The 27,787-nt window shown below is 43.8% G+C and overlaps 1 protein-coding gene across 5 annotated transcripts in view; it reads right to left on the reverse strand.

Moving 5' to 3' along the window:
* Positions 1–155: 155 nt before the first annotated feature.
* The window catches only part of LOC121582635 (ceramide transfer protein), a 67,250-nt gene continuing 39,618 nt past the window's right edge, over positions 156–27,787 (reverse strand). For 3 of the 5 annotated variants that reach the window (XM_041898581.2, XM_041898585.2, XM_041898584.2), the window contains 15 exons: positions 26,671–26,787; positions 25,273–25,350; positions 14,699–14,806; positions 13,849–13,984; positions 12,864–12,947; positions 12,379–12,629; positions 12,088–12,174; positions 10,255–10,347; positions 10,050–10,112; positions 9,623–9,718; positions 9,302–9,434; positions 3,953–4,023; positions 3,632–3,760; positions 3,219–3,348; positions 156–3,010 (listed from right to left, as the gene is read on the reverse strand). In XM_041898581.2, coding sequence (XP_041754515.1) covers positions 2,883–3,010; positions 3,219–3,348; positions 3,632–3,760; positions 3,953–4,023; positions 9,302–9,434; positions 9,623–9,718; positions 10,050–10,112; positions 10,255–10,347; positions 12,088–12,174; positions 12,379–12,629; positions 12,864–12,947; positions 13,849–13,984; positions 14,699–14,806; positions 25,273–25,350; positions 26,671–26,787 — 1,704 coding nt within the window. In that variant the 3' untranslated portion in view covers positions 156–2,882. The remainder of the gene's footprint in view (positions 3,011–3,218; positions 3,349–3,631; positions 3,761–3,952; positions 4,024–9,301; positions 9,435–9,622; positions 9,719–10,049; positions 10,113–10,254; positions 10,348–12,087; positions 12,175–12,378; positions 12,630–12,863; positions 12,948–13,848; positions 13,985–14,698; positions 14,807–25,272; positions 25,351–26,670; positions 26,788–27,787) is intronic. The other 2 variants (XM_041898582.2, XM_041898583.2) reach the window with 2 other exon arrangements.

The following is a 27,787-nucleotide window of genomic DNA, read 5'->3' on the forward strand; positions in this document are numbered from 1 at the left end:
TATCGATTGTTGGGATGCTTGGCTTTAACCTGTCACTGTCAACTGGTTTTCTATTTTGTCAAAAACCTAAACACCATGAATCACTGGCTTTCTTTCTGTATAATTACACTGACATCCTGAGTTTGGGGGGAACATGGATTCAAAGCACACACAACTGGAGAAAATTGTATTTTATTTTTCTAAACAGGGCTAAAGTGCCACGTTTTCACAGTACGGTTTTTAAATCAATCCCAAAAGCTTTCGCGTGCAATTTTTATTTACACGATTTCCCCTAAATTACATTACATTCAGTACAACAATTCATAGGAGAGAGACAACTTATTGGGGCAGTTTCCCAGACCCACATTGTGCCTATTCCAGGACTAAAATGGATGTAGAACATGCCTTTTTAGTCCAGAAGTGGGCTCAATCGGAGTCTGGGAAACCAGACTTTGAAATGTCTTTCCAACCAGGTTTTTCCTTCACACATAAATGGTGCTATCAATGTAGATATAAATTATTGGATGACTTTACAAAGGTAAAATCAGTTGGGGAATTAAAGCCAGGATATAGTTCACATCATCCTCTAAGGACATTTTTCGTGAAAATAATTTATTGCTGATTGCAATATCACAATGTTTTAATTAAATGGGGTATGACATGAATTAGACATCGTATTAACCCCCAAACCCCTTAATTTCATATAAATAGGTATCTGAAATGAAAAGACTATGGTTTTCACTTTGTGGACACAGTCATTGTTTTTCTAAAGTACCCAGCAGGAGTCTGCTGTAAAACGTAGGAACTGTCTAAATACCTTGAAAGGGCCTCCTTCCTTCTCTATAAGTAATGACTGACCAAACATCAGCCTGATTGGATAAGTGAAAGTCAAGTTTCAGGTTTCCATTCAGTCATATCAGGGTTGATTACTTCAATGAAGGGAGAAGAGAAAGGAAGATAATCAGTTATTGGAACTAGGCCACTTCATATGGCTGTACTGTCTATCAGCTCCCTCTGACCTACCCCATCCCAAAACGTACCTTGTTATCTCCCCCAGTCTAAGGCATATGAAGTCAATTCAGTCACAAAAGCATCTGCATTTTGTTTTACAGACGGTTCTGAAGCAGAAATGGTTGCTAACATATTATATACAGTTATAATCAAGATATCTAAAATCCCAACTCTAAATTGTGCTGCTACAGCATGTCATCACTAACCACGTTTCCATTCAGTTTTTATGCGACTAAAGTCATATAGTATTTTTTTTTAAAGCATGACAGCTGTGATAGAAACTGGAAGTTTCGGTCAATTGTATTAAATGCCGACAGATAATTTGTTCGTTCGACATGTTCGGATCTTTTTGTGTCAAATTAATTATTCGTCAAATGGTGGTGGAAATTCCTTTATGCACAAATATTTATATAATAACCATAATATCGCGAGTCACACACTGATATGGTGTGTGGTCCTCCCACTACGACTTGGGAAACCATGCAGTTTATTAGGCTACAGATGAAATAGGCTAAATTATGATTAACTTTACAGGGTAGTGAAAGTGCATGGTGATGAACTTGATGCTCCTTTCCAATAAACAGAGGGCCTTTCCAATAAATAGAGGGTCTTATTCCGGTGACATGATGATCGATGCTTGACTGCCGTTTGACAAATAAAATATTATTGCTCTTACCCATAATAATGTCATGTATATTAGCCTACCAGCACTGTATCTGCGAGCTGTTGGCTAGAGCGCACGTGCCAAAACCAGAGTAGGCACATTTGCTATTTAACGCAACAGTTTGTGACAAAACTATCCGTATAGTTCAAAATGCGATGGAAGGACATTAAACGAAAAATTACATTTTGTGTGCACTACGTCATCACGCACTGATTTTTATCCACAACAAGTCAGTTTGGTGGAAACACCACTGGTGGAAAAATCCTCATATTCTTTATGTAGATTTCTGAATATTTGCATGAAAATCTGTCGCCAATTGGATGGAAACCTAGCTATTGACTCAAGTACAACCCCCAAAATAAAGAACCAAAGATTTTTTAAATACATTTAAAAATTTGAAGAAAAAAAACAAAATAACTTTTAATCTTGTCCCTCCATCAGCACCAGCAAAGTGGTGTTTTCACCAGAGAGACAAACACCAAAAGGTTAAGTCTTATGTCATAGGGGTCATAGTTCCATGACAGCCCTCTACACTTTTGTTTTTTGTTTCTTACAAACAAGACGTTCATTCTGGAAAGAAGGCGGCCAAATTGTTTTGTCGTACTAGAAAGATTAGCAGCATGAGTAAGCTGTGACACCACTGATTATTATAAAAAGCAAAATCAACACAAAATAGGAACAATTTCTTAAAAAAGGACAACTACAAAAAGCAGAACTAAAATAGAGCCATGTTTTTACTTTGTCTTAAATTGCTTTCTTATAAATTTCTCATAACACATACATACATTTATATCAATATATCTCTGCCAGAAAAGGGATAAAAAAACAAACATTTTGGCTATTCTCATAGGTCTTTCTGCATTAGCATGCTAGCTAATGCGGGAGCTAGCATAGGAAGCTAGCATAAGAACTAGCATGAGAGCTAGCATAGGAAACTAGCATGCAAGCTAGCATAGGAAACTAGCATGAGCGCTAGCATGAGGAGCGAGCTAGTATTAAGAACTAGCATGAGGTGTAGAATGGGAAACTAGCATTGAAGCTAGCATGAGGGCTTACATTGAAGCTAGCTGGAGACCGATCTGGAGACCTAGCATGAGAGCTAGCATGAGAGCTAGTCTGGAAAAGGGCTAGCTAGTGTACACCCGCACTTAGCATGGTTTGGGTATCCATGGTATGCTATGTTCGGAACAGTCTTGTGTGGACAGGGTTTTAGTGAGTCATGTGCGCCTCAGAAGAGAATAGGTTTCCCGGATGTTTTCTCCTGGACGTAGCCAGTGAAACGTTTGAGGAACTTGGGGTACTCCCTCTTGGCCACGGCCCTCAGGACTGAGGCAGGAGCCCAGCCTCCCGGGTTCACTTAGATGAAAAGGAAATACACGTTACACAGGATATCACAGAGAACAGGTTCATTCACAACACCTGTAGATTCATATACAATATATAGTTAACTGAAGAATACATAGTTATTGGTAATGTACTACATGGCTATTGTAACACTGCTTATTTTGTCCGTTCTAGCATGGTCATCTTTAGTGGCGATCAGTGTTTTAAGAGGTGAGCTCACCGTTGGCGACGTAGGTGATTTTACAGGTGATGTTGTCTCTGCTGATCTCTCTGTCGCCCTCTGGTGGGCTTACCAGGGTCTGGCAGATCATGGCGATGTTGATTTTGGCACGGACACACCTGTTGGTGGGCTGAGGGGGGACAACGACATGAAAGATCATCAATTCACAAGCATTGACCAAAGAGAATATAAGACAAATATTTGTATGACGAACCAGGTTGTTATTGTAACAGCTTTTTTTTCCCCTCACACCAATAGATTGTCAGTCTGGGGAATCAGGAATTCCTGGAAAAGCCCATCTCCAGGAAGACTGAGACTGAGAATGACCATGGCGTTGTTGTGGTCCACAGAGAAGCTGCAGACCTGCCAGGTGTCTGGGTCGCCAGGGGTAGGGTTAGTGGGGTTATACTGACCATGGCGTTGTCGTGGTCCACAGAGAAATTGCACACCAGCCAGGTGTCTGGGTCATTCTCATTGTTAGCCAGGATCTTCCTCATGGCAGACAGGTAGAGCACATCTCTCTGGGAGGCAGGCCACACCCTCTGCAACACACACGTAGGTTTTACTTTCAGTCATTTAGTAGACACACTTAAAAGTGTGACCGAAAAACTAAGAGTACCAAGGCACTCTTTATGCATTAAAATGCCTTTATTGTGGTGTGATATTCAGTGGAACAAATCTTAACTCAGAAGGCGGCTGGGTTTGAAACCTGTGATTTACTCATTCTCTCTTACCTTGTGTGTCTGATACACGATAACAGCATTTTCCGATAACGTCTCCACAACGTTGAAGTTCTCAATAGTAGCTGAATTAAAGGAAAGAGAGACCAGAATAAGAACATATCAAATAAATCACTCAATTATTAAAAATGTAGAGACCTTACTACAGAGATTGGAAACATTGCAGAAAATGACAGTATTGAAAACTTGAAGTGCCAGATGCAATTCAGTGTTTTAAAAACATTTATCAAGATCCCATGGCTAGAATTAAAGTGAACTGCCATCTGACAAATAAAATGACTTTACAATGCAGTCCAGGGCAGGGATGGTGCACCTCCCCAGCTTTGTTTGCCTTACATATTGAGCACCTAGCCCAAACGTTAAGGTAACATTAGGAACTACTAGGATTACCATCAGAGGAAAACAGCATAAAATCGCCTTGTATGCCAAGGATGTGCTAGTTTGTAACACTTGCCTCCCAAAACTAACGAATATGTTGGAAGGATGGTTATTATTCAGGATACAAACTAAATCTACACAAAACACAGAATATACTCCAACTACACCCTATCACAGGAAATAAAACATACATATGGTTGTAGCTGGAACTGCTAAACTAAAGTTATACTTTTGAATCATCTGTCCATAGAACATTCTTCCAAGAGTCTTGGTGATCACCCAGGTGCTTCCAGGTGCTTTTTGGCAAACTTGAGTCAACTTTTTGGATGACATGGGTCCCATTATGCTTGGCGAAAACCAAACACTGCATTACACAGCAAGGACCTCATAGCAACGGTATAGCATGGTGGTGGGAGTGTGATGGTTGGGATGCTTTGATGCTTCAGGACCTGGACGACTTGCCTTAATAGAAGGAACCATGAATTCTGCTCTGTATCAGATACTTCTACAGGAGAATGTCAGGCCATCAGTCTGTGAGCTGAAGCTGAAGCGCAGCTAGGTCATGCAGCAAGACAATGATCCAAAACACACAATCAAGTATACATGAAAATGGCTAAAAAGCAACACATTTGAAGCTTTGGAATGGCCTAGTCAAAGTCCAGACCTAATCCCAATTGAAATGTTGTGGCAGTTCATGCTTGAAAATCCACAAATGTCGCTGAGTTAAAGCAGTTCTGCATGCAAGAGTTGGCCAAAATTCCTCCACAGTGATGTGAGAGACTGATCAACAACTACAGTACGCATTTGGTTACAGTCATTGCAGCAATTACTTTTTCACACAGGGGAATTGGGTGTTGCATAACTTTGTTAATTAAATAAATAAAGTAAGTAAACTCAGGTTCCCTTTATCTAATATTAGGTTTTGATTGAAGATCTGATAACATTCAGTATCAAACATATGCAAAAAAAGAGAACTTGAAAGGGGGCAAATACTTGTTCACGGCACTGTATAGGAGTAAACCTAACAAAATATATTACAAAGCTATAACAAATAAGCCAACTATCCTAAATATTCATAAAGATATAGAGAGACGGTCACTTCTTCCTTTAGATTTCAGCTCTAGAATAAAGACAGTGAAAATGAATAGTCCCTAGACTGCTGTATTTATTCCCATCTCTACCAGTAGAGGTACCCCAAAACAGTTCAACCTCTGGGACAAGTTACTATCAAGGATCATTACACAGGAGCACCTTGTGTTGGGGACAATAAAAGGCCAAATGTGCAGTTTTGTCACAAAACACAATGCCACAGATGTCTCAAGTTTTGAGGCAGCGTGCAATTGGCATGACTGCAAGAATGTCCACAAGAGCTGTTGCCAGAGAATATAATCTTCATTTCTCTACCATAAGCTGCCTCCAACGTCGTTTTAGATAATTTGGTAGTACGTCCAACCGGCCTCACAACTGCAGACCAACGTGTAACCATGCCTGCCCAGGACCTCCACATCTTGCTTCTTCACCTGCAGGAAGTCTGAGACCAGACACCCGGACAACTGATTAAATTGTGGGTTTGCACAACCGAATCATTTTTGCACAACTGTCAGAAACCGTCTCAGGGAAGTTCACCTGCGTGCTCGTCGTCCTCACCAGGGTCTTGACCTGACTGCAGTTCAGCGTCTTAACCGACTTCAGTGGGCAAATGTTCACCTTCGATGGTCACTGGCACGCTGGAGAAGTGTTCTCTTAATGGATGAATACCGGTTTCAACTGTACTGGGCAGATGGCAGACAGTGTGTATGGCGTCGTGTTGGTGAGCGGTTTGCTGATGTCAATGTTGTGAACAGAGTGCACCATGGTGGCGGTGGGGTTATGGTATGGGCAGGCATAAGCGACGGACAACGACCACAATTGTATTTTATTGATGGCAATTTGAATGCACAGAGATAACGTGACGAGATCCTGAGGCCCATTGTCGTGCCATTCATCCGCCGCCATCATCTCATGTTTCAGCATGTTGTGGGACAACATTCCACAGGCCACAATCAACAGCCTGATCAACTCTATGCGAAGGAGATGTTTCGTGCAGCATGAGGCAAATGGTGGTCACACCAAATATTGACTGGTTTCTGATCCACGACCCTACCTTTTTTTAAGGTATCTGTGACCAACACATGCATATCGGTATTCCCAGTTATATGAAATCCGTAGATTAGGGCCTAATTAATTTATTTCAATTGACTGACTTCCTTATATGAACTGTAACTCATTCAAATCTTTGAAATTGTTGCATGTTGCATTTATATTTTTGTTAAGTGTACAATTTAGGCCTCTAGTGTGTTGGTGGGACCCACAATACAGCGCTATATGAAAAGATATTGAGGCTGCCGTTCAAGGTTGCCCAATCCAATCTATAGCCGGGGATAAAGACATTTGTGAATTTAACAGGAATACTTAACCCAATATCATCATTCACACTAGACCTTTGGTTTAGGATGGTGAAACAACACAAGCTGGAAAAGGAAGTCAGAATGTTGAAATGGTTTGCTTTTGACCCAAAATCTAAAGCAGGCATTTATGATAAAACATTTAAGGAATGGGCTGAGAGGCATGACAGCATTTTGTGCCATTGTAGAGGATAGAGAGCTCTTAAGTTTTCAGAATTTAAAAGGTGAAGTATGGTATGGAAAATCAAGGTTTTTTCAGATACTTACAGTTAAGGGATTATTTTGAAAAACAGATCAAATGAAAGAGCCTTCTACAATACCAAATGTGACTATCATGTCATTCGATATGTAATATGAACAAGGAACATCCAAGACAAATTCTTCACTCTGTCATGGCCTGATTGATTCTAGAAAAGATTCAACCTTTTATATTAAAGCAAAATGGGAGAAGGAATTAAAGACTGATATTTCTGAGGAAGATTGGGACAATATATGCAAAACACAACATACTCCTACAAGCATAAGAACATGGCAGGAGTTGTTGGAAAAACATGACTCGGTTTTTCATCACATCTAGAAACAAAAACCAACAGCTAGGTACACAACAACCATGCTGTTGACTGTGTGGCCATGTCGATGCCAACCACACGTCTTTTGGGAATGTAAGAAATTAACACTGTTCTGGGAGAATGTATGTTCTGTAATAAAATATGTTCTGGGATATGAAGTCCCTAGAACATCCCCTATAATGTACCTTGGTAATGTTCTAGAAGTTGTAATTAACAGTGATAGATACTTGATTTAAGTTTGACTTGCTGCTAGTACAAAAGCCATTACCAGGAGTTGGTATAAAGTGGAAGACCCAAAGTCTGAAGAATTGCAAAGTATAAGTCAAGAAATCTTTGTTATGGAAAGCTTTACATATGCCTTAAGACTTCAAAAACCTGTTTTTGAAAGAAACTGGTAGAAATGGATAGCTTTCACAAACCAGGCCGACCTGATTCATTAAGTATAGTGCCTTCGGAAAGTATTCAGACCCCTTTACTTTTTCCACATTTTGTTACGTTACAGCCTTCTAAAACATTCTAAAACAGATTAAGTTGTTTCCCCCCCTCATCAATCTACACACAATACCCCATAATGACAAAGCAAAAACAGTTTTAGACATTTTTGCAAATGTATAAATAAATACAAATACTGAAATATCTTATTTACATAAGTATTCAGACCCTTTGCTATGAGACTCGCAATTGAGCTCAGGTGCATTCTGTTTCCATTGATCATCCTTGATTTACCTGTGGTAAATTCAATTGATTGGACATGATTTGGAAAGGCACACACCCGTCTATATAAGGTCCCACAGTTGGGGAAGGGGAAGGGTACCAAAACATTTCTGCAGCATTGAAGGTCCCCAAGAACAAAGTGGCCTCCATCATTCTTAAATGGAAGAAGTTTGGAACCACCAAGACTCTTCCTAGAGCTGGCCACCTGGCCAAACTGAGCAATCGGGGGAGAAGGGCCATGGTCAGGGAGGTGACCAAGAACCCGATGATCACTCTGACAGAGCTCCAGAGTCCCTTTGTGGAGATGGGAGAACCTTCCAGAAGGACAACCATCTCCACAGCACTCCACCAATCGGGCCTTTATGGTAGAGTGGCCAGACGGAAGCCATTCCTCAGTAAAAGGCACATGACAGCCTGCTTGGAGTTTGCCAAAAGGCACCTAAAGACTCTCAGACCATGAGAAACAAGATTCTCTAGTCTGATGAAACCAAGATTGGTCTGGAGGAAACCTGTCACCATCCCTACAGTGAAGCATGGTGGTGGCCGCATCATGCTGTGGGGATGTTTTTCAGCGGCAGGGACTGGGAGACTAGTCAGGATAGAGGGAAAGATGAACGGAGCAAAGTACAGAGAGATCCTTGATGAAAACCTGCTCCAGAGGTCTCAGGACCTCAGACTGGGGCGAAGGTTCACCTTCCAACAGGACAACGATCCTAAGCACACAGCCAAGACAACGCAGGAGTGGCTTCGGGACAAGTCTGTGAATGTCCTTGAGTGGCCCAACCAGAGCCCAGACTTGAACCCAATCGAACATCTCTGGAAATAGCTTTGCAGCAACGCTCCCCATCCAACCTGACAGAGCTTGAGAGGATCTGCAGAGAAGAATGGGAGAAACTCCCCAAATACAGGTGTGCCAAAATTGTAGTGTCATACCCAAGAAGACTCAAGGCTGTAATTGCTGCCAAAGGTGCTTCAACAAAGTACTGAGTAAAGGGTCTGAATTACTTATGTAAATGTGATATTTCATAATTTTTTAATTAATAAATTAGCAAACATTTCTAAAAACCTGTTTTTGCTTTTCTCATTATTGGGTATTGTGTGCAGATTGATGAGGAAAAAAAACATTTAAATCAATTTTAGAATAAGGCTGTAACTTAACAAAATGTGGAAAAAGTCAAGGGGTCTGAATACTTTCCGAAGGCACTGTATATGCATTCTATTGTTCAGATGAGACTTACTCTCCCAGTCGTTGCGTACATCTGTGTCCCAGAAATAGTGGCACACCTCGTGTCCTGTCACTCCCTTTACAGAGTGAGTGGCCTTCAGGGGGTCCAGGACGATACCGTTCTCCTCTACCTCTCTCCTGTACACCTACACAACACACATACAGAGGGAAGATGTATAAACAGGTGTGCAGGTATGTGTGTGTGGGGCTCAAACTGCTCCAGCTGGTTTAGATATGTATTATTCATGTACATTTGTATTAATTTGTATAAAAAGACTGACAGTGGCAGCATAATCATCACCTCTCTCCCTCTCGCTCTCCACCTCTCTCCTACCTTCATCTCTCCTTCCTCCACCACCAGTTGCCAGTTGGCGTCTCCGCCCATATCCTGCAGCGAGTAGGTCATGTGATTCTGCACCATCTCCTCCACCTATCACAGTCAACCAGGAAGAGGAAGGGACAGACAGGGCTAAAGGTCAGACAGACATAAATGCTCACTGATAAACACATAAGTGTTACAGGAAAGACAAGCCAACACTTGTATTGTGAGGAAGCAGTTATGACATGCAGAGGCCAGTAAATATGTGTGCTAACAGACAACATAGTATTATCTCAACAGCAATTTAGCATCGTCAGACGGGCAGCCAACTTCATGCTTGCAGCTAGCATCATGCTGAAAGAGACAGATGCCTGTGGGATGAAAGTGTAGAAATTCAGCCAGTCCTGGGGGGGGGGGCTACACTCAGTCACGGAGCAGTTACCTCAGAGCTGAATCTGTGGACCTTGTGAGGGGCAGTGACTATCAGAGGAGAGTGACTATGGGGCTACAGGAAGGACATGAACAGACAGACAGACAGACGTGGGGGGAGAGTGAAAAAAAGAAAATGGGGGGAGAAGATGAATGAAAGAGAGAGAATGATGGTGATAGTTAAATTATGGTGCTCAGGACTAAAAGAGGTGAATAACCTTGTCAGTGAATCTGTGTGATCCCATGGTGGAGTAGACATCTCCTGGGGGAACTGGACTGGATGCCTGTATCCTCGACTTCTCAGTGTGAGACTAGACACACACACACACACAGGGCCATGATTAAACATACAGTGGGGAAAAAAAGTATTTAGTCAGCCACCAATTGTGCAAGTTCTCCCACTTAAAAAGATGAGAGAGGCCTGTAATTTTCATCATAGGTACACGTCAACTATGACAGACAAAATGAGGAAAAAAATTCCAGAAAATCACATTGTAGGATTTTTAATGAATTTATTTGCAAATTATGGTGGAAAATAAGTATTTGGTCAATAACAAAAGTTTCTCAATACTTTGTTATATACCCTTTGTTGGCAATGACACAGGTCAAACGTTTTCTGTAAGTCTTCACAAGGTTTTCCCACACTGTTGCTGGTATTTTGGCCCATTCCTCCATGCAGATCTCCTCTAGAGCAGTGATGTTTTGGGGCTGTCGCTGGGCAACACAGACTTTCAACTCCCTCCAAAGATTTTCTATGGGGTTGAGATCTGGAGACTGGCTAGGTCACTCCAGGACCTTGAAATGCTTCTTACGAAGCCACTCCTTCGTTGCCCGGGCGGTGTGTTTGGGATCATTGTCATGCTGAAAGACCCAGCCACGTTTCATCTTCAATGCCCTTGCTGATAGATGGAGGTTTTCACTCAAAATCTCACGATACATGGCCCCATTCATTCTTTCCTTTACACGGATCAGTCGTCCTGGTCCCTTTGCAGAAAAACAGCCCCAAAGCATGATGTTTCCACCCCCATGCTTCACAGTAGGTATGGTGTTCTTTGGATGCAACTCAGCATTCTTTGTCCTCCAAACACGACGAGTTGAGTTTTTACCAAAAGTTATATTTTGGTTTCATCTGACCATATGACATTCTCCCAATCCTCTTCTGGATCATCCAAATGCACTCTAGCAAACTTCAGATGGGCCTGGACATGTACTGGCTTAAGCAGGGGGACACGTCTGGTACTGCAGGATTTGAGTCCCTGGCGGCGTAGTGTGTTACTGATGGTAGGCTTTGTTACTTTGGTCCCAGCTCTCTGCAGGTCATTCACTAGGTCCCCCCGTGTGGTTCTGGGATTTTTGCTCACCGTTCTTTTGATCATTTTGACCCCACGGGGTGAGATCTTGCGTGGAGCCCCAGATCGAGGGAGATTATCAGTGGTCTTGTATGTCTTCCATTTCCTAATAATTGCTCCCACAGTTGATTTCTTCAAACCAAGCTGCTTACCTATTGCAGATTCAGTCTTCCCAGCCTGGTGCAGGTCTACAATTTTGTTTCTGGTGTCCTTTGACAGCTCTTTGGTCTTGGCCATAGTGGAGTTTGGAGTGTGACTGTTTGAGGTTGTGGACAGGTGTCTTTTATACTGATAACAAGTTCGAACAGGTGCCATTAATACAGGTAACGAGTGGAGGACAGAGGAGCCTCTTAAAGAAGAAGTTACAGGTCTGTGAGAGCCAGAAATCTTGCTTGTTTGTAGGTGACCAAATACTTATTTTCCACCATAATTTGCAAATAAATTCATTAAAAATCCTACAATGTGATTTTCTGGATTTTTTTTCCTCAATTTGTCTGTCATAGTTGACGTGTACCTATGATGAAAATTACAGGCCTCTCTCATCTTTTCAAGTGGGAGAACTTGCACAATTGATGGCTGACTAAATACTTTTTTTCCCCACTGTATGTATTCAATGTAATACGAAGATTTATCATTATTATTATAGAATTAGATTAATTCTATACCAATTGAGGCCGAGGGGTTTTGCCCTTGTTCTGGTACCTGTTCCTCTATCTTGTCTTGTCTGTCGAGAGCTGCTTCAACGGCATCGAAAAACTCATCGTCATTGATCAGGCTGTTAGGCCCCTCCTGGAAAGAGAAGAGAGGGAGGTGGAAAAGAATGATGAAGGGAAGAGTGTAACATGGCATTGATTACCTGAGGATGAGACTGACAGTTGTATTTTCACCTGCCTCAAAACAATCATAGAACTGACAAACCATACAACTGAACAGAAGAAAAGCTGAGAAAGATATAAAGACTGCAAGACAGAGCAACTGAGTCAATCTTCTCACCTCGTAATCAGGGCCTCCAAAGTGAGACTTCTTCTTGAGCTCAGAGAGAGCAGACTTGTAGCCCTCCTCTATCCTCCTCCTCTTCTCCGTCTCCTTGTCCAGTCTCTTCTGCCAGCTGTCCTCTCTCTTCACCATGAGGTCGATGCAGTGGGACAGGGTGGCCAGGATCCCAGCTGTAGTGGCCTTGAAGGTGATGGCTTCGCCCTTAAAATCTATTCCATTGATGCCCTTAGGGCTCAGAGACTGGAATACTGCAGAGCAGGAGAGGAATATTTGTTAAAATAGGTGTTTAAAACATTGATTTAAGACACAATGAGCCTGTTTAAATTTTTCTCCAGTCCCAAAGCCTTCTCTTTCCATTACATAAGAACACAAGAACTACACTTGTTTTTTCAGACAGAATGCTAAAATTTTGATTTCCCCCAAAAAATTATCAAAGTGTAAACATTCTAACTTTTCTTTAGAGGGGATTCTGCTTTACTTACGCTTCTCCTTGCTGCCGTTGTTGTTGTGGATGAACTCTCCATCTGACCGAGTGTTGGGGAAATCATCCTCATCATCTTCCACAACTTGAGAGAGAAGAAGCGAGAGCGAAAGAGAGTGAGAAGTCAGCAATGGTCATACAGTACACTAGTTCCTACAAAGTCCCTGCAGTCACCAATAGAGCCAGAGTAGGGTAGTGCCAAGAGTTGCCTATGCATGCACCCAGCCACAGAGCATGGCAGGCTAACAGACTGACAGAACTCTACTGTACTGTCCTCAATGCCACAACAATGCCCTGGCCTCTTCTGCAGGAGCAAAGGATGGACGGAGGAAGCAAGAGAGATGAGAGGGAGATAGAGGGAGGGATTTAATGGGTAACAAAGGAACTGTTTGATTGTCTGTGGTCATTGACAGCTGTCGTTTGGCACGGTGACAAAGCACAAACTCTACCATGAGCAAATGTTCTGGCAGCCCAAAGAAAGAGGGATGGATGGAAAGAGGGAGAGGGAGAGAGATAAAGAGAGGGGGTTTAGAGGAAGGCAGAGAAAGTGGGAGGGAGAGGAGGGGGAGCGAGAGAGGGGGAGCGAGAGAAGGAGAGAGGGAGAGAGAGAGCAGAGAGCGAGAGAAAAAGAGGGAAAGAGAGACTGGAAAACCTGCATCTCAATAAGGTGGCTGACGGAACACATTCCTCTAAAACATTCTGCAAATATTTCCCCAAAGTTAAATATTTTCTTGATCCACACATTTGGCATTTCTTCTGGGAACACCAAATATTGTTTTGAGTCTTTTTGTGGTATTTCTCCATTGTTCTTTGTGGTAGTGTGATATTTTTGTTCAACAGTTTGCAGCAATAAGTAGGAACCCATAGGTTTGGTCTCACAGATCAACTGCATGTGATTTTTCTTCCCACTAGACCTCATAATACTAGGCCTGGGTGGCTGTCTAGCTAGCACTGAAGACTTGATCAACAGACATTGATGGTCTTACTTTTGTCTCTCTGCAGCTCGTCCTTGGAGACGGCATCGGCGCAGCCGTCAAAGTATTTCTGCAACGTGTCCACCTGTCTGCACAGGATGTCTCTGAACGTCTCCATCTCTGCCAGCTTCTCCCTCAGGCTGTGGCCCTTCAGACCCAAACAGGGGAACGCACGGTCAGCAAACACTCTGGGCTCTATTTTAACAAACTTAATGCAATGGTAAATCTTAGCGCTGGCGGTAGGGCTATAGGTCCGGGGGTTTGTCAGAAATATTTTTGCAATTTTTTACTGTGGGAATTATGAGTGCAATAGCTGGCGGTGGCGTGAAAGGGCCAGGTTTTGATGAATAGTTGTGACAAGGGCTTGGCCACTCACTGGTCAATCGACTCGTTTCATGGCTTAATACTGCATACCGTCGGCTTAAATTCTGTAGGTTGTCATCAACTCCAATTCGGCTGGGGGACAAAAAGCACATCTCTCTTTTTCCATGTGCATATGGGCACTGTGTGTCACGGCTGGACAGGCTGCACTTCCGCTGTCAAAATCCATGCCATAACCAACCTCGTTACCGCAAAGACCAGCTTTTGGTTGGTCTTAAATATCCCCACCAGCGCTGCCTGAAATTGGCACTTTGGCACACGTTTCTAAGGACACACCTCAGATATTGCCACCCCTCCCACCTAAGTGCAAGCGAGCTCATATAAGACAGGCAAATATCCAATCCTGGCACTAGGGTTTGAAAACAGAAAAGCGCCAGCTTTAACAGGTCAAAATTGCAAACGAGCGGGCGTTTGACAATTGAGCTGGCTTAATGTCAGCTGAAAGTAGAGCCTTGTGTGTGTGTGTTAAGTCAAAACTCACCTTGAAGGAGGAGGTGGATGTGGTGGAGTAGCTGCTGGTAGCAGACGTGAGAGACAGCATTGAACCATGTCTTCTCAGGCTGGACTCTGAACCATACCCAGACTCAGCCTAGACACATTGCGGGAGAGAAAGACATGAACAGACACGAAAGTATATATCGAAAACAGATAACATCATTCACTTTACACAACATCAACACATCAGAAAAGTGTCTTAAAGGGGGGAAACATACAATCACCACATCACGTCAACATATCTACCACCAAATGTACCAGATCTCAACTCACTATCACACAGTCAGTATATTCAGTTCTAACACTCAACTAGTAAACCTACTGATCAACAAGCACCTTCACCTCTACTAGTCACACTAGGACAGAGTATGAGGTTAATGCAAATACTCTCCATCCCTACTTATTTTCTCTCTGTCACAGAGAGAGTTACTTCTAGGACCCTGACAGTGCAGCAACCATAGAAATAGAATGAATAGAAAGAGCATCTCCATTCAAGTCAATTATGGTATAATGGGTGGACTTGCAGCCATTTTAAAGGTACCCATGCCAGGAAGTAAAAGCATGAAGTGTACCCTTCAACCTGTGCTCTGATTTGTTGAATCAACTCAACTGACATTACACAAATACATTGCATTGGCCTTTATCATTTCTCTGGCAAGACATTTAACTTGTTTAGTACAGTCCGTTTGTAACTCCACTCACTACTTGTAGCTGTACAGTTTGTTTGTTTGTGTTGCTGGTCTTGGCTAGCTTAATGTTCCGGTTGGTAGCTAGCTAGCACTCACCTCACATGGCTGCTAGCACAGTCATGAAAAGGGGCATGAGGGAAGCCCTACAATATTATGTTTTTCTAAGTAGTGAGAACGCTTGGGAGCAGGCAATGTTGAAAAGTAATCTTTAGACATGTTGTACATTTCTTAAATGTAGCTTTGTAATTGACTAAAACAAGCAGACAAGAAAATTGTGTTTGAAAAGGGTCACGTTTTTGCTGTGAGCCAAATGGAGAAACCTAGGTAACCACAGGTTAATTCACTTGAACTCAACTAGTGAACACACAATCTCAGGCTGCGATCTAGGTGCCGTGGTCCCCCTCTCTGATCACAACTGAGCAAATTTTCCATCATGGTTCCTAATCTTGGGAGCTATGCAGCCCAACCTCAGCAACTCTGGGTCAGGCTGCGCTTTGTTGGGGAAGGAGAGGTGCCTAGTAGAGTATGTGGCTGAAAACCTACTGCTCGAATCCCATTGGATCACTGCTGCAGACGTCTATTCCTACAAAGCCCTCCCAAATTAGCGAGAATATGAAATATGCTTTTTCTCAGCCAACCCCCTACGCCAGTTTCTGCCGCAACGCAAATGCACATGAGCAAATATGGAGTGACTGGGAAGTGGAGTCCCCATTCAACGTGGATGAGAAGACTATAACGGTCAAGTTCTGGACAGGAAGAGTTTCTGACCATGACATAGAGCTGTATCTGTAATGCTACCACACTCTCCTTCAGCCTGCCATGAAACTAAAACAAACAACAAAAAAGCAATAAGATATGATGCAAAACAACTTGTCTGTATCTCATAAACAGAAAGTACTTTATTTTAAGCCAATCTAAAAAAAAGTAACCACAGGTTGTTTCCCCACAGGCGGGCGGGGCCACAACGTTCTATCTAATACCGACTGGGACTATACCAGGCAGCTATTGCGAGTATACCCATGAGTTTACCAGTCAAATTGCCAGGGTTAGAGCTTCCAAGCCTCTTCTATTCATTCCATTTCTATGGCAGCAACACAGGGTGACCATGGAAACAGGGACCATGACAACCACAGAACGCAGTCACAGGATGACCCATAAAAACTTAAAATAGAGAGGAGGGAGGAAGGGAGAGAAAAGGAGGGAGGAAAAGGGAGAGCGAGAGGGAGGGAGAGAGACTGGTGGGAAAAGAGGGAAGCTCTGTCTGGAGATTACATGGTTTGACATGGTGATTCACCCTGTGTGAAATAGCACTCAGAAAATATGAGATACTGTGTGGGGCCTAGTATTAAGTGGAAGAGAGCATGTAACGTGTAGCCTAGTTAGGTATTTTCAACTAAGATGAAAACATGTGCTTCCATTCCTCACAACAAGAGGGCAGCCTATTCACATGGCTGCTGCCTGGCCATGCATCCTCCACCCAGAGGTTACTATCTTTCAACGGCCAGGAGTAACCCTTTCCCTGCCTCCACCAGGGCTTTCATCGCTACTGTCGCCCTCAGCCAATCAGCAGCTCTCATTCTGACAATGATCGTTCAATACAGCCACTATCCACCAATCACAGAGCTGCTATTGAATATAAAGCAGTTAATATTTGGTTGGTTGATAAAAGACAAATCAACCCACAGGATCAAAGCACCGGTGTGTTTGATATCAATATTCCAAGATGGCATAGCAGTGCGGTCGTGTTCTCTGTAGAGTCCTCATGTAAATAGCATTTTTTTTTTTTTCGTATACATTTCTCAATCTCACTTTACATCCTTTATCTAAATATACTTTCCTGCAACCCACCTCACCCAATGAGGAACGGATTCTGTTGTTTTTTCATACATTTTTATCCAAAACCTCTGGCTGAAACTAGCCAGCTAGCCAGCTAACTAGCTACTTGCTATTAGCCACCGTTAGCGGTCTTCACCATTGTCCGTGGCTGTGGCCTGCACTACCTACCAGCCAGCTCTAGCCTGGACAATTGTCGGCCAGTCTGCAGTCGGCACATCGCGCTATCGAGCCAGAGCATATTGGATTTTCTGCCGGAATCACTGAATCACTGGACCTTGACACCGGATCATCGCAACTAGCTAGCTGCAACAGAATGGCTGTTTGGCTAATCACCACTGTCCTGAAGCTAACCCCAGTTAGCCTTGAGCTAGCCTCGAGCCAGGCCCATCTCCCGGCTATCTACCTCTCTGTCAACCAGACAGGACCTCCTGGTGTTGACACGGAGCCCCGCCGATCCATCACGACTGGTCTGCCGGCGTAATCGTCTGATGTGGTTTCAACAGGCTTCCCGTTGCGACGACCACGAAGATCCATCTGCCAGTGATGCCATCTCTTTCATCTTTACCCAACGCTTAGGTTTACCTCCACTGTACTCAATGCCCTGAATCTATTCTACAACGCCCGGAAATCTGCCCCTTTTTTTCTCTGTACCCAACGCACTAGAAGACCAGTTCTTAAAGCCTTTAACCGTATCCTTATTCTACTCCTCCTCTGTTCCTCTGGTGATGTAGAGGTTAACCCAGGCCCTGTAGCCCCCAGTATCACTCCTGCTCCCCAGGCGCTATCATTTGTTGACTTCTGTAACCGCAAAAGCCTTGGTTTCTTGAATGTTAACATCAGAAGCCTCCTCCCTAAGCTTGAGTTATTCACTGCGTTACCACACTCCGCCAACCCTGATGTTCTAGCAGTGTCTGAATCCTGGCTTAGGAAGGCCACCAAAGATTCTGAAATGTCCATTCCCAACTACAACATTTTCCGTCTAGATAGAACTGCCAAAGGGGGCGGAGTTGCAATCTACTATCTATCATACTATCCAGGTCTGTGCCCAAACAGTTTGAGCTTCTACTTCTAAAAATCCACCTTTCCAGAAATAAGTCTCTCACTGTTGCCACTTGCTACAGACCCCCCTCAGCCACCAGCTGTGCCCTGAACACCATATGTAAATTGATTGCCCCCCATCTATCCTCAGAGTTCGTATTGCTTGGTGACCTAAACTGGGATATGCTTAACACCCCGGCCGTCCTACAATCTAAACTAGATGCCCTCAATCTCACACAAATTATCAAGGAACCTACCAGGTACAACCCTAAATCCGTTAACATGGGCACCCTCATAGATATCATCCTGACTAATTTACCCTCTAAATACACCTCCGCTGTCTTCAACCAGGATCTCAGCGATCGCTGCCTCATTGCCTGCGTCCGTAATGGGTCCACGGTCAAACGACCACCCCTCATCACTGTTAAACGCTCCCTAAAACACTTCAGCGAGCAGACCTTTCTAATTGACCTGGCCCGGGTATCCTGGATGGATACTGACCTCATTCCGTCAGTAGAGGATGCCTGGTTGTTCTTTAAAATTGCTTTCCTCTCCATCTTAAATAAGCATGCCCCATTCAAAAAATTCAGAACTAAGAACAGATATAGCCCTTGGTTCACCCCAGACTTGACTGCCCTTGACCAGCACAAAAACATCCTGTGGCGTACTGCATTAGCATCGAACAGCCCCCGCGATATACAACTTTTCAGGGAAGTCCGGAACCAATATACACAAGCAGTTAGGAAAGCAAAGGTTAACCTTTTCAAACAGAAATGTGCATCCTGTAGCACTAACTCCAATAAGTTTTGGGACACTGTAAAGTCCATGGAGAATAAGAGCACCTCCTCCCAGCTGCTCACTGCACTGAGGCTAGGAAACACTGTCACTACCAATAAATCTACGATAATCGAACATTTCAACAAGCATTTTGCTATGGCTGGCCATGCTTTCCACCTGGCTATCCCTACCCCGGCCACCAGCTCTGCAGCCTCCGCTGCAACTTGCCCATGCCCCCCCCCCTTCTTCTTCACCCAAATTCAGATAGCTGATGTTCTGAAAGAGCTGCAAAATCTGGACCCCTAAAAATCAGCTGGGCTAGACAATCTGGACCCTTTCTAAAATTAGCCGCCGAAATTGTCGCAAACCCTATTACCAGCCTGTTCAATCTCTCTTTCGTATCGTCTGAGATCCCCAGAGATTGGAAAGCTACCGCGGTCATCCCCCTCTTCAAAAGGGGTGACACTCTAGATCCAAACTGTTACAGACCTATATCCATCCTGCCCTGCCTTTCGAAAGTATTTGAAAGCCAAGTTAACAAACAGATCACCGACCATTTCGAATCCCACCGTACCTTCTCCGCTATGCAATCTGGTTTCCGAGCTGGTCATGGGTGTACCTTAGCCACGTTCAAGGTCCTAAACGATATAATGACCGCGATCGATAAAAGACAGTACTGTGCAGACGTCTTCATTGACCTGGCCAAGGCTTTTGACTCTGTCAATCACCGCATTCCTATTGGCAGACTAAATAGCCTTGGTTTCTCAAATGACTGCCTCGCCTGGTTCACCAACTACTTCTCAGATAGAGTTCAATGTGTCAAATCGGAGGGCCTGTTGTCTGGACCTCTGGCAGTCTCTATGGGGGTGCCACAGGGTTCAATTCTCGGGCCGACTCTATTCTCTGTGTATATCAATGATGTCGCTCTTGCTGCTGGTGACTCTCAGATCCACCTCTACGCAGACGACACCATTTTGTATACATCTGGCCCTTCATTGGACACTGTGTTAACAAACCTCCAAACAAGCTTCAATGCCATACAACACTCCTTCCGTGGCCTCCAACTGCTCTTAAACGCTAGTAAAACTAAATGCATGCTCTTCAATCGAACGCTGCTTGCACCCACCTGTCCGACTAGAATCACTACTCTCGGCGGATCTGACTTAGAATATGTGGACAACTACAAATACCTAGGTGTCTGGTTAGACCGTAAACTCTCCTTCCAGACTCACATTAAGCATCTCCAATCCAAAGTTAAATCTAGAATCGACTTCCTATTTCGCAACAAAGCCTCCTTCCCTCATGCTGCTAAACATGCCCTTGTAAAACTGACTATCCTACCGATCCTTGACTTCGGCGATGTCATTTACAAAATAGCTTCCAACACTCTACACAGCAAATTGGATGTAGTTGATCACAGTGCCATCCGTTTTGTCACCAAAGCTCCATATACTACCCACCATTGTGACCTGTACGCTCTCGTTGGCTGGCCCTCACTACATATTTGTCGCCAAACCCACTGGCTCCAGGTCATCTATAAATCACTTCTAGGCAAATCCCTGCCTTATCTCAGCTCATTGGTCACCATAGCAACACCCACCCATAGTATGCGTTCCAGCAGGTATATCTCACTGGTCATCCCCAAAGCCAACAGGCTCCTTTGGTCGCCATTCCTTCCAGTTCTCTGCTGCAAATGACTGGAACGAACTGCAAAAATCTCTGAAGCTGGAGACACTTATCTCCCTCACTATCTTTAAGCATCAGTTGTCAGAGCAGCTTACCGATCACTGCACCTGTACACAGGCCATCTGTAATTAGCCCACCCAATTACCTCATCCCCATATTGTTATTTACATTATATATTTTGCTCATTTGCACCCCAGTATCTCTATTTGCACATCATCTTCTGCACATCTATCACTCCAGTGTTAATACTAAATTATAATTGTAATTATTTTGCACTATGGCCTATTTATTGCCTTACCTCCATAACTTACTACATTTGCACACACTGTATATAGATTTTCTATTGTGTTATTGGCTGTACGTTTTGTTTATTCCATATGTAACTCTGTGTTGTTTTTATTACCGCACTGCTTTGCTTTATCTTGGCCAGGTCGCAGTTGTAAATGAGAACTTGTTCTCAACTGGCTTACCTGGTTAAATAAAGGTTAAAAAAATAAAAAACCAGTCTACACAAACACAGAAACAGGGAGAGGAGGAGAAATGGAGGATAGAATGCTGCTGGATTAAATAGCGACCATTTTATGGGTTCCTGGCAATTTTTGTTTGTTTTTGTTTTTTGTGCTGATCTTAAAGATGCACTATGCAGAAATCACTCCGCCATTTCTTGGTTGTAAAAATTATAATAGTTTGTCTAATTTCAGTTTATGTGACAAAACAAGCAAGTATAGTGTAGATCATTGTACCATCTAAACCGCTGTGAAAGATATTTTCCATGACCAAAAATATTTTATTTTCAGTTGTTTGAAGCTGGTGTACAAAAACCGAAAGTAGAAGATGCAAAAACTAAATTTAAGAACGGGAAGCATAGAAATAGTGCACATAGAACATATCTACTGCTTCTTAGACTTGCTTTCAATGCGAATGACAGATCTATAACACACATTTCTATGTGAATTTGGTCGGGTCTCCCAAAAATGTTTCATATCGCAGCTTGAACTTTTTTTGTACATAATGTTTCCGCCATCGTTTCTTATGACTACAAAAAGCTTCTGGACATCATCAGAACAGCGCTCACTGACCTCGATTTGGATGAAGATTTCTTCTTCAATGAGTCGGCGGCGCAGGACATACTGCTCACCCCAGACCAGGCCCTAATCCCCGACACTCGGAAGAGAAAGAGATGGCGCAAGAGAGGTTGAAGTGTGGGCACCCCGACGAAACTACGTCAGCGAGTAAATAAACCGCCTCTACCCTCTGTTCTATTGGCGAACGTACAATCACTGGAGAACAAACTGGAAGAGCTCCGTTCGAGTCTATCCTATCAACAGGACCTGAAGAACTAATATCTTATGTTTCTTGGAGTGGCTGAACAAGGACATGGATAATATACATTTAGCTGGTTTTTCTATGCATCGGCGGCAGGACAGAACGGCAGTGTCGGGTAAGCTCAAGGTGGGTGGTGTGTGTCTCTTTGTTAACAGCAGCTGGTGCCACATCTCTAATATTAAGGAAGTCTCGAGGTTCCGCTCGCCTAATTCATGATAAGCTGTAGCCAATATTATTTACCAAAATAGTTTATTTGGCACTAAGACCGCACTCAACGGGCTGTATAGGGCCATAAGCCAACAAGGAAATGCTCATAAAGATGCGGCGCTCCGAGTGGCCGGTGATTTTAATGCAGGGAAACTGAAATCTGTCTTACCTAATTTCTACAGCATGTCACCTGTGCAACTAGAGGCGAAAAAAACTCTAGATCACCTTTACTCCACACACAGAAATGCATACAAAGCTCTCCCTCGCCCTCCATTTGGCAAATCTGACCATAACTCCATCCTCCTGATTCCTGTTTACATGCAAAAACTCAAACAGGAAGTACTAATGACGTGCTCAATACGGAAGTGGTCCGATGAAGCGGATACTAAGCTACAGGACTGTAGTTTACCACATCAGTCATTGGCTTCATTAATAACTGCATCGACAACGTCGTCCCCACAGTGACCGTACGTACATATCCCAACCAGAAGCCATGAATTACAGGCAACATCCATACTGAGATAAAGCTGCCGCTTTCAAGGAGCAGAACTCTAATCCGGACGTTTATAAGAAATCCTCAGACGAACCATCAAACAGGCAAAGCATCAATACAGGACTAAGATCGAATCCTACTACACCGGCTTTGACACTCGTCCGATGTGGCAGGGCTTGCAAACTATCACGGATTACAAAGGGAAAGCCAGCCGCGAGCTGCCCAGTGACGCGAGCCTACCAGACAGAGCTAAATGCCTTCTATGCTCGCTTCGAGGCAAGCAACACTGAACCACACTCTCCGTAGCCGATGTGAGTCGGCTACGGCCGCCCCAGGTGGTGAGGGTAGGCAACAACACATCTGCCACGCTGACCCTCAACACGGGGGCCCCTTAGGGTTGCATGTTCAGTCCCCTCCTGTACTACCTGTTCACCCACAACTGCGTGGCCAAGCATGACTCCAACACAATCATTAAGTTTGCCGACGACACGACGGTGGTAGGCCTGATCACCGACGAAAATGAGACAGCCTATAGGGATGAGGTCAGAGAACTGGCAGTGTGGTGCCAGCACATCAACCTCTACATCAACGTCAGCAACACAAAGGTGCTGATCGGGGATTACAGGAAACGGAGGGCTGAGCATGCCCCCATTCACATCGACGGGGCTGTAATGGGTTGGGTCGAGAGCTTCAAGTTCCTCGGTGTCTACATCACTAAGGATTTATCATGGTCCAAACACACCAACAGCCGTGAAGATGGCACAACAACGCCTCTCCCCCTCAGGAGGCTGAAAAGATTTGGCATGTGCCCTCAGATCCTCAAAACGTTCTACAGCTGCACCAGAGAGCATCTTGACTGGCTGCATCACCGCTTGGTATGGCAACTGCTTGGCATCCGACCGCAAATGTCATTGCCATTGAGCTAGTTCTCATAGTAGCAGTAAACAGCAGCAAGTGATATGAGCGATGGAGAGAGATGTGAAAGGGAGTGGAGTTATAGCCTTGCTCTATCCAATTGTAGCAGTAGGATCAAGTTACAACCCACCCATTTCTTGACAGATAGCTGAACTAGCCAATTGAGTTGTTTCAAATTTCGTCCTAGAAGCTGAGTTGTTTAGAGATGTGTCCTGACAGCTGAAAACTAACAGCAGTGCCTATATGATGTCCTTCCATACGGGCGTAACATGCTGGAGGGAGGCTTCTATGCAAATGTTGTTGATCAGTAGGCTTATTTAAGTCCCAAATGGAAGGCCAACAGATTATGGCGCTACATATGACAGACTCCACTGATCAGCCAAAACAATAACTCAATGCATGCACACACTCCTATTGAATATGCCATCTTAATTTATCCAGTTTATCAAGAGATTTACCATTCAAATAAAATTATTACCATTATGATGTTATGTAGTCAAATGTATTGTTTGATTTTAATATTGATGCATACATGGAAGTATCTGGGAATTTAGTAATCAAAATGTAAAAATGTAATGATATTGAATATCGGCCATTGGCCTTCTTGACCCTCAAAAATCGGTATTGGCCCTCCCAAAAAATCATATAGTTCTCTAGTGACTACTCTCCCTTCAAGGACACATTCAACACCATGTGCTATAGTGTTGGTGTCTGTCTCTTTAGCCTCAGACACACCACATACAAACACAATATTCACTATTTAAATATGTTAATTACATGCTCATAGGTCCACTATTTGTCCTGCTGTGTTCTGGGCTCTCGCAAACATACTCTTTTCTTTCACCTTCACACCACCTACAACCTCACACACCATGACCATTGCATAAGCAAATCCCTCCCTAGGAGATGGGCTCAGAATGTCACATTGAGGAATCCCTGCTCTGTCTGGAATGATGTCCTCCCACTCCTCATTTCTTATCTTGCTTCTCCCCCTCCCACTGCTCCTCTCTATCCAGCTCTCTATTCTCTACGCTCATCCATCCACAACTCATTCTCCCTCCCTCCCACTCTCTCTTGCCCTTGTCTCTCCCTCCTCCTCTCTCTTGCCCTTGTCTCTCCCTCCCGCTCTCTCTTTCAATCTGTGACCAATATGATAAGGACTTATCTTACTTTCATTTTATCTATTCACTCTCTCTCCTTCTCTCTGATGAGTAATAGGCCATAATTCCAGAAGGATCAGGGCGTCTGTGGAAAAGATTATAAGCTGGATCAGTGATGCAGAGCCCTGTACAACACATCACTCTGTGTGTGTGTGTGTGTGTGTGTGTGTGTGTGTGTGTGTGTGTGTGTGTGTGTGTGTGTGTGTGTGTGTGTGTGTGTGTGTGTGTGTGAGTGAGGACCCCTCCCTGGAAGCTTTGTCATTCATACTGAGTGTAAACAATAGGTGGCACTCACTCCCCCTGATTTTAATGGTGAGAACAGCAAATGACAACTCTGGATAAAAGGACACACACACACACTCTATATTAAGGGTACTGTGCTATAGGGAAGTAGATCAAACAGTAGCTTTGGGTTTAGTATAGATAGACTTGCCATTAAACACACCGCTGATGGAGGGACTAGTGAGGTCCTCTGGATGACTCCACTGTCTATCCTCCCGTCTCTTAGGCTCTAATAGAAACACACACACACACATCACACATGGTTAATACACACATTCACTCACAGATAAAACTAACAGGGAATGCTATGCGAAATGACTGAAACAACTCTCAACCATCTATGTACCACATCCCTGATCTGATCGGACTCTGTGCTAGTCCTGTGACGGTCATGGAATTTTGGATGATGGTTATTGGTCAGCCGAATGACCGCGGTCACAGTTATAACCGTTCGAATAGCAAAATAATATAGATTTTTAAAGACATTTTCTACTCTCCTCCACTCCTGACTGCATGTGCTGCTGCTTGCAGGGAGGGGGGGGGGGACTCAATCGCACAAAACGGACTCGATCGCACGAATGCCCAGCCGTCCCGTCTTCAGTCAGCTGTTTGAGTAAAGTCATACCATATAAAAAATATAAAGACAGCTGTGATGGAAACAGGAAGTGTCGGTACAATTTTGTAAATGCAGACAGATCCTTTGTTCGTTCGACATAGTGGGATCTTTTTGTGTCGGTAAAATTAATTATGCGAGAAAATGATGGTGGTAACGCCTTTATGCGCAAATATTGATATAATAACCATCATATCAAAGTAAACTTGGAGTCACGCGATGACATGGTGTGTGGTCCTCCCACTACGACTCGGGAAACCATGCAGCTTGTTAGGCAGACGAAATAAGTAATGACGAACTTCACAGAGTGGTGAAAGTGCACGGTATGAGCTTGATGCTCCGTTCTAATAAATACAGAGGGTCTTATTCTGGTGACATGATGATCGATACTTGACTGCCGTTTTGACCAATAAAAACATTCTTGCTCTTATCCATAATCTCATCATGTAGACTAGCCTACCCGCAGAACCTACCTGCACTGTATCTGCCAGCTGTTGGCTAGAGTGCACGTGCCAAGACCAGAGTAGGAACATTTACTATTTAACGCAACAGTTTTGGTGACAAAACTATCGGTAGAGTTGAATATGCCATGGAAACACATTGAACATTAGATTTTTATTCGGTACATGAAAATGTATAAGAAAAAGTACATTATTTTTTTTAAATCGGTGCAACAAGTCAGTTTGGTGGAAACAAACCAAGGTGGGAAAATGGATTTTAGAATATTCACATGAAAAGCTGTCGCCAGTTGGATGGAAACCTAGCTAGTGGTAAATATACTGAACAAAAATACAAAAGGCAACATGTCGTTTAAAGAAGCATACAGCAGAGGAAAGAACCAAGTAGATCCATTCCATTTCAAAATGACAGAATTAAAATACAATACAATACAATCAGAAAGACATATTGCAAACTCTAGTGATGTGGGTGTCTTACCCTGTGTAGTTCGATGGAGTTGATCCACTGGTGTCTGTGTTCTGGGTCTATGGCTCTCAGGTACCACACACTGTCGTTAACACTGATGTCCAGCCTGCACTCATCAAACTCAAGGGGCTGAGAGAGAGAGAGAGAGAGAGAGAGAGAGGAGGGTAGAGAGAGAGAAATATGATTAGTATATATATAAATCATATCAACATCAACAAAACATGTAACATAGCGGGCCTGTCAAAATGAAATGGGGGGTGAAGGGTCAACTGTAAGTGGCAGGCCACACAAGCTCACAGAACGGGACCACCGAGTACTGAAGCGTGTATTGCGTAAAAATTGTCTGTCCTCAGTTGCAACACTCACTACCGAGCTCCAAACTGCCTCTGGAAGCAACGTCAGCACAAGAACTGTTAGTCGGGAGCTTCGTGAAATGTGTTTCCATGGCCAAGCAGCCGCACACAAGCCTAAGTTCACCATACGCAATGCCAAGCGTCGGCTGGAGTGGTGTAAAGCTCGCCGCCATTGGACTCTGGAGCAGTGGAAACGCGTTCTTTGGTGATGAATCACTCTTCACCATCTGGCAGTCCGACGGACAAATCTGTGTTTGGCAGACGCAGGGGAACGGTACCTGCCCCAATGCATAGTGCCAACTGTAAAGTTTGGTGTATGAGTAATAATGGTCTGGGGATGTTTTTCATGGTTCCAGTGAAGGGAAATCTTAACGCTACAGCATAAAATGACATTCTAGACGATTCTGTGCTTCCAACTTTGTGGCAACAGTTTGGGGAAGGCCCTTCCCTGTTTCAGCATGACAATGCCCCCGTGCATAAAGCGAGGTCCATACAGAAATTGTTTGTTGAGATCGGTGTGGAGGTACTTGACTGGCCTGCACAGAGCCCTGACATCAGACCCATCGAACGCCTTTGGGATGAATTGGAACGCCGACTGCGAGCCAGGTCTAGTCGCCCAACATCTGTGCCCGACCTCACTAATGCTCTTGCAGCTGAATGGAAGCAAGTCCCCGCAGCAATGTTCCAACATCTAGTGGAAAGCCTTCCCAGAAGAGTGGAGGCTGTTATAGCAGCAAAGGGGGGACCAACTCCATATTAATGCCCATGACTTTGGA

This window comes from Coregonus clupeaformis, chromosome 15 (assembly GCF_020615455.1).
Source record: "Coregonus clupeaformis isolate EN_2021a chromosome 15, ASM2061545v1, whole genome shotgun sequence".
NCBI lineage: Eukaryota > Metazoa > Chordata > Actinopteri > Salmoniformes > Salmonidae > Coregonus > Coregonus clupeaformis.